Source organism: Globicephala melas, chromosome 12 (genome assembly GCF_963455315.2).
Source record: "Globicephala melas chromosome 12, mGloMel1.2, whole genome shotgun sequence".
NCBI lineage: Eukaryota > Metazoa > Chordata > Mammalia > Artiodactyla > Delphinidae > Globicephala > Globicephala melas.
The window spans coordinates 72,029,327-72,042,743 of NC_083325.1; the positions used below are offsets into that span (position 1 = coordinate 72,029,327).

A 13,417-nucleotide genomic window follows, 5' to 3' on the forward strand; every position below is an offset into this window, starting at 1 on the left:
TAGTAATTTACTTCCTTTTTCCAATAAATGCACTGAGTTATGAGCTCTATGATAACAGTGGTACTGTTGGATACCACGGGCCAAGGCATTCAACATAGGAAGCATTCAAAAATTGTTGAATGAACATTTTTTAAGAAGTTATTTATTTCTATTTTCTTTTTGAATTGTCTACATTCTTTGTATAAGAAGGTATTTTTTGTCAAAATACTGTCATATAAGCTCTTTATGCATTAAGAACCAATCCTATTAATGGCAAATTTAATTATTTGTCTCATTTGAGTGTTTGCCATTTGGTTCAGATTGTAATTTTTGAGTAACAAAAGCTTTTAGATTTTTATGAATTAAAAATACATGAGGGCTTTCCTGGTGGCGCAGTGGTTGAGAGTCCGCCTGCTGATGCAGGGGACACGGGTTCATGCCCCGGTCCGGGAAGATCCCACATGCCGCGGAGCGGCTGGTCCTGTGAGCCATGGCCGCTGAGCCTGCGTGTCCGGAACCTGTGCTCCGCAACGGGAGAGGCCACAACAGTGAGAGGCCCGCGTACCCCCCCCAAAAAAGAAAAAAAAACAAAAAACATGAATCTTTTGTTTTTTTTTGTTTCTGTGTTAGAATTCATTTTGTTTTGTGAAATGAGGATCTGAATCCTCCCTATTTTTTTTATAGATTTATTTATTTAATTAAGTAATTTAGTTTTTGACTGCATTGGGTTGCTGTGCACGGGCTTTCTCTAGTTGCGGCAAGTGGGGGCTACTCTTCGTTTCGGTGCGAGGGCATCTCATTTTGATGGCTTCTCTTTTTGTGGAGTACAGGCTCTAGGCACGCAGGCTTCAGGAGATCTGGCATGTGGGCTTCAGTAGTTGTGGCTTGCAGGCTCTAGAGCGCAGGCTCAGTAGTTGTGGCACACAGGCTTAGTTGCTCTGTGGCATGTGGGATCTTCCTGGACCAGGGATCGAACCCGTGTCCCCTGCATTGGCAGGCGGATTCTTAACCACTGCGCCACCAGGGAAACCCCCTCCCTATTTTAAAACAATATTTGTGTTATAATTCATCTCTGTTCCATTTATTTTTATGCTTATTATCTTATATAAAATTCTTTCAATTACTATGATTTGTTTCCTGGGCTGCTATGTACCACTGCTCTGTGTTTCTTTTCTTTGGTGTATTCTTCATTCTATTATTCTGTTCTGTAATATGTATCAGTATAAAGTAGGGCGCATCTTAACTTTGTGTTTTAGAACCTGGACTTTGCAGTTATATGGACACCCAGTTGTATAATCTTATACCTAACCCCTCTTAGCCTTGGGTTCTTTATCTATTTAGTAAGAGGAAACTTATGTATTTCATAGAATTGTTAAGAAAATTAAACAAGAAGTGTGTATGAAGTGCTAATTACTAAAACAGGTTTAAATGTTCTGAAATTGGAGCTAGCACACTTATCTAAAATTTTCTTGATGTTAGCACACTTATCCAAAATTTTCTTGATGTTCTTTTTCTTTAATTTAAAAAAAAATTTATTTATTTGGCTGCGTCGGGTCTTAGTTGAGGCATGCAGGATCTTTAGTTGCGGCATGCGGGATCTTTTAGTTGTGGCATGCAAACTCTTAGTTGCGGCATGTGGGATCTAGTTTCTGACCAGGGATGGAACCCAGCCCTCCTGCATTGGGAGTGTAGAGTCTTAGCCACTGGACCACCAGGGAAGTCCCCTTGATGTTCTTACTTGATTATTTTTTCAGATAATGTTGCAAATAAGTTTAAATCTCCCCCCCCCCGCCCCCCCTGCTCAAATCTTTTTTGAGATTTTGATTTGCATTTTTAAAATCTATAAAATAAAATACTATAAACCAACCATATGTATATAGTTAACTATAGCTAGGTATAAATGCATAGGAAGAATTGACATCTATATTCAGGCTCATGATGTATTCTATATAGTTTCATACCTCTCTCGTTAAGATTATTTAATATTGTTTATCATTTGTATTTTTGCAGTTGTGAATAGAATCTTCCTTCCTTTTTTATATTGGTTATTGATGGTGTTTAGGAAAATCTTTTGGTTTTTCTATTTCCATCTTCAGTCTTGTTATTTTGCTGGTGGACTATGGCAGTCATCAGTTGATTCTCTTGGATTTTCTAGTGTATAATCATGTTCTTTACAAGTAACAGTGTTTGTTCAATTTCTTTCCGTTAGTTCCATTTTTAAATTTGCTTTATTCTTATTGCATTGCTTAGAATTTCCTGCATTATCTATAGTGATATTAGATAAACTTTTTTCATTTATCTTTTTTTTTTGTGCTACGCGGGCCTCCCACTGCTGTGGCCTCTCCCGTTGCGGAGCACAGGCTCCGGACGCGCAGGCTCAGCGGCCATGGCTCACGGGCCCAGCCGCTCCGCAGCACGTGGGATCCTCCCGGACCGGGGCACGAACCCATGTCCCCTGCATCGGCAGGCGGACTCTCAACCACTGTGCCACCAGGGAAGCCCCTTGTTTATCTTTTTAATGGTGCTGTAGAATCTTGAAAATACTGATTGAGTTTGTTTTAATATGTTTTCCTAAATTTGCCTTCTCTGGTGTAGGGCTTTAGATATCGTATATTAGGATAAGAACAGTTAAGTTTTTTTGGCCTAGAAACAAAATTGCTGCCACTGAAGGAGTCCTACTTTTTTTTTTTCCTATTTTAAAAACTGTGGTAAAATGTAAAATAGATAGCTAGTGGGAAGCAGCCGCATAGCACAGGGGGAGATCAGCTCGGTGCTTTGTGACCACCTAGAGGGGTGGGATAGGGAGGGTGGGAGGGAGGGAGATGCAAGAGGGAAGAGATATGGGGATATATGTATATGTATAACTGATTCATTTTGTTATAAAGCAGAAACTAACACAGCATTGTAAAGCAATTATACTCCAATAAAGATGTTAAAAAAAACTGTGATAAAATATTTATAAAATTTACCATTTTAACCATTAAAAAAAAGAAGTCCTACTTTTTTTTTTTTTTTGCGGCACGCGGCCCTCTCACTGTTGTGGCCTCTCCTGTTGTGGAGCACAGGCTCCGGATGCGCAGGCTCAGCGGCCGTGGCTCACGGGCCCAGCCGCTCCACGGCATGTGGGATCCTCCCGGACCGGGGCACGAACCCGTGTCCCCTGCATCGGCAGGCGGACTCTCAACCACTGTGCCACCAGGGAAGCCCAGAAGTCCTACATTTTGAGTAATCTTTAGATGTACCTCTTTGTTGGAGAAGTGGAATTCTTAACATTTGACCTGGGTTAATTAATAACTAAATCATACTTACTGTCTGAAGCATTTTCCATGTTAATATATGTGGTATGATAGGATGAACTTTCTTTTAGGATGGATTTTTATACTTTTATGTCTTGGTATTAATATGGCCAGAGAGATCAGTATTTTAAAACTGTAATTATTTTAAAAATGCTTTGCTGTACTTAAAAAAATGAGAGAGGTAAAAAAAAAAGTTCTATTAATTTGGCATTACATTCTTTTATGTAAATATTTTCCTAATATTTTATTTTGGTCTTTAGAGTGTATGGTTTTGAAATAATTATTATGTCTTACGTTTATTGCAGGTCACCATATCATCAGCCAACCTCTTACAGGCCAAGACTATTGCTGTCTGGAGAACGAGGCTCAGGTCAAACTTCTCACCTTGCTCCAGCACTTTTGCACACTCTAGAAAAATTCTCTGTGCACAGACTAGATCTCCCAGCACTTTATTCAGTTAGTGCCAAAACACCTGAAGAATCATGTGCACAGGTAGGTTTGTACTGTATCAAAGTACTTCCTACTTTCTTATTGTTTATATCTCGGTAGTGATTATAGATAAAATTTTTTCAAAGAACAGTAATATGAATATTAACTTTTTGTTGGTTATTCATTAACATTCTAATATTAAGGCAGAGGATTCTGTTGATATTTTAAAGTGAGCTCATTGTTTTTCCCATGATACTTCATTCTTCTCTGAAATTTTAATAATCCAATTTCTTGTATTAAAGGTTCATTTCATTAAACAGTGTAGAAAGGGAGCTTCTTTTTGCCTTTTACTGACCCTTTTTTCAGGGCCTCTTTAGACTTCTATCTGTACTTACAGCCTTATCGTAGTAAGGGAAATGATATCCACTTTGAGAATGCCAGGATTTAAAATTAATATAGAAAAGTGATAGCAGTTTTAAAATTATATACATTTGTATCAATAATGAAGTGTGTTTGATATTTGATTTTCAACTACTTTATATTTGCTAGCTTGTGAAGCAAAATTATAGTGGGGCTGTTTATATTTCTTGACGTTTTAATATATAACTGTGAATTTATTATAAGTGTGTCATGTTGGAACTAGAGGCTAAGGGAATAAGTTTTTTGAACCAAGAGACCATGTCTTCACCATTTCTGTGTCTCTGACACAGTGCCCAGCTCATAGTAAGTACTCATTAAGTGTTTGAATGTCACTTTCTACTTTGATATTTAGCCTACTTTTAGAGATTAGATGGCTGGAGTAGTAACACTTAAGAGCACTGCACACAGTTTTGTTGTTTTTTCAGTTATAGTTCATAAATATTTAATACATAAACTATCTAATTGAAAACCGTTCTGTACCTTGTAGCATGAAATAGAGTTTTTTAAACAGTTCATAATGTCAGTTTTATTTCTCTTTTATTTACAATTCTTTGGGTATGAACATCCTAGCAGTACTTCACTACTTCTAAAGCCCTATTTAAAGTTTTTTTTCCCAAAACCCATGGCCTGCCTAAAAAACTATATACCTGTAATTTTCTCCAAGTTTTATACATTTAATTTATCCTGGCTGTGAGTGTTTTACAATAATGTTGATTTATATGTTTGCTTGTATTTTTCCTTTTTAGTGAGACAAAATTATTGCAGTTTTTATGCAAGTAAGAGAATTACTTGGTACCATTTAAAATAAATCCAGGTGATTTACTAGGAAAATACAAATTAACAAGGTTGACTTCAGAGGAGAGAGGATCTAAATAGACAGTAGTTGTGGAAGAAGAAATTGAGTGTCAAAAAGCACTAAATCCAAACAGTTTCACAGGTGAATTCTTTTAATCTTAAAGGATAAGATTATTTTGATGCCAGTTAAACTTTTCCAAAGCATAGAAAAAGAAGGAAAGATGTGAAATCAAAAAAAAGAGTGATGCTAAACCTTTGAAAGAAATACAAAGAAAATAGTAGTCTAATCTCACTTAGACAGTGGTCATAAAGTAAATACTACAAATGGAATCTAGTAGCACATTGAAAGAGTAATATACCATCACTAAGGCATGCAAAATTGATTCAGTTACATGTGAGATATATAAATATTGGAATGAACACACTGAAGTTGTAAATATTTGCCTATGATATGATTGTAGTATTAACTGAAAAACGGTTAGGGCCAATAAGAGAATTCTGTAAGGCAGACAATTTCAAAGTTAATGTTATAAAATCAATAGTTTCCTTTTATACAAACGATAACAAGTTAGAAATATGGTTGACCCTTGAACAATGCGGGTTTGAACTGCACGGGTCCACTTATACATGGATATTCTTAAGCAGTAAATACAGTACTACAAGGTCCATGGTTGGTTGAACCTGTGGATGCAGAGAACCTGCAAATCTAGAGGGCCTGACTATAAATTATACACAGATTAACCCCTGCCTTGTTCAAGGGTCAACTGTGTAATGGAAGAAGAGGTCCCATTTAAAATAGCAACTAAGTTTACCTAGGAATTAACTTAAACAATTAATTTGCATGGCCTAAAAGAAGAAAGCTAAAAAGTCACTTGAGGACAGTTGAATAAGTGAAAGACACACCTTGTTTTGTTTTGTTTTTGTTTTTGTTTTAATTTTTGTGGTACGCGGGCCTCTCACTGTTGTGGCCTCTCCCGTTGTGGAGCACAGGCTCTGGACGCGCAGGCTCAGCAGCCATGGCTCACGGGCCCAGCCGCTCCGTGGCATGTGGGATCTTCGCGGACTGGGGCACGAACCCGTGTCCCCTGCATCGGCAGGCAGACTCTCAACCACTGAGCCACCAGGGAAGCCCCCACACCTTGTTTTTAATTACTGTAATTCAGAGTGTAGACTCAAGTCATATTGCACAGATTAAAATCTCAGCTACTTGTGTATTGGTTGTGGCCTTGGACAAGTTGCTTAACCTGTTTGAGCCTTAATTTTCTCGTCTATGAAATGAAGATAATGATGCCACATAAGATTACTGTGATTATTAAAACAAGCTCATCCAATAGTCTTGGCATACAGTACTCAACAATGACAGCTATCATCATGTTTATCACTACTGCTGCAGCTCCTTTCACAACTAATGGCTGGTAAGACTCAACATTGGATAGCTATGAGTTCTTTTCTAAATTAATCTATAAATTAAGTGCAATTATAATTATAATTATAATCCCTCCAAATTTAAGAGGAGATGTTAAAAAAAGACTCTTTGTTTCCTCTAGAAAATAAATATGAGCATAGCAAGGAGAATTCTAGAGAAAAAAGTGTAATGAGGATTCCCTACCAGATGTTTACACATGTAATAGACCTGTGGTAATAAAGTATTTGCACCCGTGCAGGGATAGACAAAACAATAGAACAAAAGTGAGAAATCATGCTTAGGCCTGTGTAGAAATAGAACTTAGTATCTGATGATGTTGAGTATATGATGATGATGATGACATTTGATATCATATAATAGATGGATTATTTAATAAATAGTCTTAGAAAACTGGCTGGCTCTATGAAGGGAATAAGAAAAAACAAAACTGGATTTCCTACCTTTTTCTTTAGCCCCAAAATAAATTCTAGATTGTCAGTGGAACTATAAAAGTGTTAGGATAATTCACAAGGTCAGTATATTATCTTGGACATGAGAAAGTATTTAATTTCAAGGCAATGAACGGAAGCCAGGAAACATAAAGAGAAGAACAAATTTGACTTTATAAAATTTTAAATTACATATGACAAGAAACTTTCTTTAAGTAAGATTAATAGACATAACCTGGTAAAAATTTGTATTTGCAACACATGTCAAGGACAAGTTCCTTACTATACAAAGATATATTAAAATCAGGAAGAAAAAAGAATAACAACCTAATAAAAGAATTGGCAAAATAGGAGCATGACATTTATAGGGAGAAAAAAGTAGCAAAAGCAACCAATAAAAATTTGAAAAGATTCTTTACCTTACTTATAAGTGAAAAAAAAAGAGAAGCATATTAAAGCAGGAAGATGCTATTTTAAAACAACTATCAGGCTTGTAAAAATGAAAAGCTTGATAAACCTAATATTGGAGATATGGGTGCTCATACTTGGTTAGTGGAAATGTAAATTTATTTATTGATTTTGGAGTGTAGTTTGGAACTATCTTTTAAACTTTCAAGTATCTTTTGACCCAGGAATTTTACATTAAAAAACATTTCCTAAGGGAAAAAAAATGTCATGAAGAACCTAGGGGTAAGACAGGAACAAAGACACAGACCTATTAGAGAATGGACTTGAGGATATGGGGAGGGGGAAGGGTAAGCTGTGACAAAGTGAGAGAGTGGCATGGACATATATACACTACCAAACGTAAAATAGATAGCTAGTGGGAAGCAGCCATATAGCACAGGGAGATCAACTCGGTGCTTTGTGACCACCTAGAGGGGTGGGATGGGGGGGTGGGATAGGGAGGGTGGGAGGGATGGAGACGCAAGAGGGAAGACATATGGGAACATATGTATATGTATAAATGATTCACTTTGTTATAAAGCAGAAACTAACACACCATTGTAAAGCAATTATACTCCAATAAAGATGTAAAAAAAAAAAAACGCTTGTTCAAAAAACAAAAAAAATTTCCTAAAGATATATTAGCTATAAGTATTCACTGCTGAATGTACAAGGTTATTCATCAAAACATTGTGTGTAGAATTACCAAACAAAATCAGACAAAAAGAAACAAACTAAATGTCCTTTTTATGGTGGACTGGCTAAAATATAGTAACAAAGGAATACTAGGAAGTCATTAACAAGAATGAGGTAGATTTACATAGGCTGATATGGAAAGGTGAAGGAGATACTAGTGAAAAAGCAAGTTGTAAATCTAAGTATGATCTTCTTCATGTAAAAAAAAAACTTAAAAATATATGTTCATGTTTATATATAAGTAGAAATATTATCCAAGAATACTCCCCAAAAACGGTTAATAATCTTTGTTTTGGCTTGGGGGAAGGAATTTGGAGGATTTGGGGAATGGATAAACTTTGTGATTTTAGTTTATACTCTGCTCTATGGTTTAGAATTTTTTGTTTCCTTTTACATGTATACTTGACAGTATCAAACAAACTGAAAGATAAAATCACTTTGAAAGAGGAACATTCTGTCTATAGTTGTTCCTTATGGCTAATGTGTGTGTATATTCACAAACACAATACTGGCTTAATGTTAGGTGAGGAAATATGAAGCACTGTAGTAAACTATGTTGATCTTATTGGAATCCTGGGATTTTTTTTTTTCTCTGAATCCTACTTGGCATCATTGGGCTAAATTTGAATTCTGACTGCATGTTCTTTGGTCTCTTTCACATATCTTGGCTTTTACTACTTTTCTGTCATGTTGGTGAGGAGGGTGGAGAGAAGTGTCACTTGGTGGTGGGAAGCAACAAAAACCCTCCATTTATTGTTTTGGTTGTGTTACATTGCATCTAGTATGTCAAGACATCTCATCTTCTCTGCTTCCACCTATGAGCTTCTGGGTTGGAAGTAGGGCTTATTCTTAAGTGACCACCACCTGGATGTCTAATCTAACAAGGCACTGAGACAGAATTTTGTAGTCATGGTAGCTGAAGCTCAGACTTTCTCTGAACACTGACCAGAGACCATGTAAACTGTCACGGTTAATCCCTGATTGTTTGTATTTTAAGTGCATATTAAAAATTATTTATTATAACATAATACTGTCTTTTCTGGAAAATTCTTCAAAAAGAGGCTATTATATAATGAAACTGAGGAATTTTTTCTTAATTTGTAGAGATTGGTAAGCCTGGGTATAACTAGGTATAAAAGTCCTAGGGAGGAGAGCACATAAGTCAGGTGCTGAAATGCTAGAAAGATAAAAAAAACCCCTTCTTTCTATCCTTCTGTTCTGTATTCCCTTTCTTTTCTTCCCTTTTGCTTTACTTCTCTTTGTAGCTAGTCCTTCTATAGGTAGAATCCTCTCTAAATAGATGTGGAATATAAGGGTTTGGTCTGTGGCAAGTTATTCTTCTGTGATTTTCTTTTCCCCTGCCTCTAAGATATGTGATATAAATTAAGTTGGGTTATTTAATAGTGTAACATGAACACAAAAGGTAGTTTTAAAGGAAAGAAGTCTTAAATCACCTTTAAAGATCTGTATTTATGTGTGTGATAAGATGAAAAGGGGGGAAGGGCCCTACTTCATATTTCTTTATGCCATGGGGACCGTGTTTAATTCTATGCCATTCTTTAAAACATCCACACACAAGCAGATATATGACCTAGAACTGTTTCTTCTTCTGAATGCCCCAGCTATTGAGTAATATTATCAGTTGCATGAAAAATGGTAGAGGAGTTAGTGACTGCTGTAGGGTTTTCTCATTGTTTCTTTCTTACTTTCTTTTTTTTTAAAATCTTTATTTAGTTATTTGACTGCACCGGGTCTTTAGTTGTGGCATGCGGGATCTTTGTTGATGTGTGTGGGATCTTTTAGTTGTGGCATGCGAACTCTAAGTTGCAGCATGTGGGATCTAGTTCCCTGACCAGGGGTTGAACGCAGGCCCCCTGCATTGGGAGCGCGGAGTCTTAGCCACTGGACCACCAGGGAAGTCCCTCATTGTTTCTTAAAATTTAATGAGCATGAGAATCTCCTGGGGGTGCTTATTAAAATTTCTGATTCCCTGGCACCACACCCAGAGATTCCGATTCATGAAATTTGGGATAAGCCCAGAAATCTGCACTTCAAACATGCATCCCAGTTGTAACTATTCTAGGTTTTCAGTAAACCACACTTTGAAATATAGTACTTTAGCTGATCACTGGACAGTAGTTCGACATTTATAACTGAAACAATTGCCAGAGTTCATAAAGTAACTCTGTGTGTGCGCATGTGTGTATGTATGTTACTGAGCATTTCATAGTCTTCCAAATGCTCCGGAAGGAGAATGGAAACTGATGTAGCCTGGAAGATTTATGGTTGTCCCAGTAAGTTCACAAGTAATTATTGAACCCTACAACAAAGTCAGAGATGTTAGTATCTGTAGTAAAAGACTTACTGTATTAAAACTCTTAAAAAAAAAAAATAGCAACAACTATGAGTCCCCTTACTGACATTTTCATATGTATTTTTTTCCCTCTTGTATTATTTCCACTGCTGATTTAGGAAAAAAGGGATTGATGAGTGTGTTATATTTAATCTTTTTCATTAATACAGAGTTATGATCGAATTGATAAATTTAAATATGGTCTGTTCAAAGCTTTGGAGTTTGGGTACTATATGGTGTTATGAGTAATTTCACATGGTCAGTAAGGTATTTTTTGGGGTGAAAATTTTAGTATTTTTTGTTCCCTAGAAAGAAATTGTATCTGGAAATTCTCAGGGGAAATCTGTTTTGGTTATGTGGCATTAAGGAATTAATATACTTACCTATGTGTATACTTTGGATGCTCTTGCTTATGAAAAAGGATTTCTGGGTTTCTCCATAACAGTCTGTGTATACTTTGGATACTCTTGTGTTTGTGCATGTGGGTACACATCTGTCTTTTACCATAGCACATTTTTTTTTGAATTGTAAACAAATTAAATTATCCTGGCCCAAATTGTATCACATTTACTGAAATTATTGATGTTTTTAGCAACGAAAATATCAGAAAAGGATTTTGGGTGTTTTTAATTTTCAAGAAATATTGATTTGTATTAAATCCATTGTTCAGAAACTCTAGTATAGTTGTGTTTTATAACAGGCTGATTTTATATGCTTGTAAAGAAATTGAGCTTTTTATTTCTTGAATCCTGAATCTTCAGATCCCAGACAGTGCCTTCTTTTCACAGAGATGCTCAGTAAATCTTAGGCCAATAGAACATAAATGGAGTAAGTGACAAATATAATAAAGTTATCAGTAATGGAGACATATTATTTATTTTAACAGTTTTGATAGCATGGTTTAAGGAATTAAACTTATTTAAATAGTGCTTTTTAGTTTTTATAAAAATTGAGGACAAATTTAGCCCCTAAGATTTTTCTTTTACCTGTGTTTTATAATTTTAGTACTGTAACATGACCAAGACAAATTCTGGAAATTCATTGATGACAAAAAGTTGTTTTTCTCATATAGCCCCTTTTAGGAAAGTGAAAGCTGTACTGGCTTGGAGGTTTCTGCTTCATGTACCTCTGTATTTAAAATTATTCCAGTTTTCAGTTTTTAATGAAAATGGCTTGTTATAGGCTGTATATTCTTCATTTTTTAAAGATACAGTGAATTTTCACACACTGAACATTTTAATTTGGCATCTAACGTACTGATTTGAAATTTAGCTTTTGAGATAAGCACGCTTATAAATATAGGTGCAGTTTATATTGTTAGTGCTTCCTTGCATGGATACTTCTAATTTCAGTGGCCTGATTTTTGCCTTTCATATCATTAATATTCAGAGAAAGTAGTTTTTGATATTTTTTAAATAAAGAAACTTAAAAAAAGTTGTATAAGGGACTATGATGTCTGGGACAAGAAGAGGCCAGAAATATATTGTTTAAAGAATCAAAATGAACATTCACATACACTGGTGTACGTTCATTTTATTTGTGCAAGAGTGCTGGTCATGTCAGAGGTATTTTGAAACGGTTGGTTCAGTAATTTGGCCTACTGTCTTTTTTTCTCTATAACAGTTTTTCTGTTTTCTACTACACCTTGCACATCCACCAATCCAAGACACCCTGTAGGTGAGTATTTTTCTAGTTATCAAATGGCATCACTTGTTCCCAAGACAGTTGCCGCTTCACTAAAACTAGGCTTTATTTTTCTACTATAAGATATCTGGTTAATTGATTTCACAGAGTGTAACTTATTCCATAACTTCAAAAATTACCAGCAAACTGCTGAGGAGCCGATTTTACATTATAGAAAAATCACAATAGGTTTAAACTTTTTTCTGAATTTTTAAATACTATTCTCAGACTCTATTCTTTTTTGAAATTTCATTTCAAAAGCAGGAGAATTAGGATGGCTTGGCTATTTAAAGAAAATATGAAAGTTTATTTTAATATTCTGAGATAACATGGGGTAAGGAATTAAAAAAGGAAACTTGTTTTAGTAGTATTTTTAAATTTTTCTGGAAATTAAGGATGTTTTTCCTTTAAAGGCTTCAGAGAAAATTTTGAAAATATTCCCTGGCTATTGGTATTGCATATAGTTAGATTAATTCTCAGTCCATGTAATTATATATTCATGGACCAGAAAGGCAGAGCCTTTTTATTTTTCTGTATTTGTCTTAGACTTTTTTCCTGATTTTTTTTTCCCCTCTAGGTTTTCAAATATAATTTCAAAAGGTTTACTTATAAAGATACTTTCCTAAAGTCTTTGGAAATAAAAAGTTTACTAGAGTATCATTATCATGTTCAGTTTGCTAATTTTGAGAGGTTTGGATGAGAAAAGGAAAGAAATAGAAAAAAAACCCTTATGTATCTAGTTCAGCCTTGCCGATAAATTTAAAACACCTACAGTATTGCATTGTTTAACTTCTGGCTCTGTAAAGTTTTTTATTTATTATCACTTAACCTTCTGTTGCTTTGCCCATACTGTGATATTTGCTAGCAGCTAGATGTTCTCAACACATATAGAAAACCTAACCTACAAATACTAGACTGCAAGGCAGTATTTCATTTTTTAAAAAAGGCATGTTGTCTCATCTCTCCCTGGGCATGTGGTAACTTGCATGGCTGAATTAGGGTAGGTAGTTTTGTGAGGTTTCTCAGTAAGCTGTGTAGTTTGTTACTCTTTTTCATATAATCACCTTTCTCTCCCTGCTGACTTTCCCTAGTTTTATCAGCAACAGGTGTTGGTCAGTGTCTTCCACATACCATGCCTGATTTGGGTGGCATGTAATAAAAACATTTTTTTTTTTTTTTGGAATCAAATGCCTCTCTTGCCTTTGTGCTCCTGTGTGGTTCCTTCCTTTTGCCAATATTTATGCTTGTTTTTCTCTTATGAATCTTCTACATGAACTTTGGAAAACAGTAATCCTTGGATTTTCAAGATCCAGGATAAGAGGGTGCGTGTTTGCAGAAAAGGTCAAAATTTGAGAGTCCTGAAGGAGTTGTACTGTACAACTGTTCTGGATTGGTGGATATGCAAATATTAAAGGAAGGGAAGGAGCAAATGTTACTTTTGATGTGAGTGATCATAACATCTACA

The 13,417-nt window shown here is 35.5% G+C and overlaps 1 protein-coding gene across 1 annotated transcript in view; it reads left to right on the top strand.

Annotated features, from left to right (window-relative positions):
- ATAD2B (ATPase family AAA domain containing 2B) overlaps positions 1-13,417 on the top strand; it is a 150,633-nt gene that overhangs the window by 78,207 nt on the left and 59,009 nt on the right. The window contains exon 18 of the mRNA XM_030858299.2: positions 3,581-3,767. Coding sequence (XP_030714159.1) covers positions 3,581-3,767 — 187 coding nt within the window. The remainder of the gene's footprint in view (positions 1-3,580; positions 3,768-13,417) is intronic.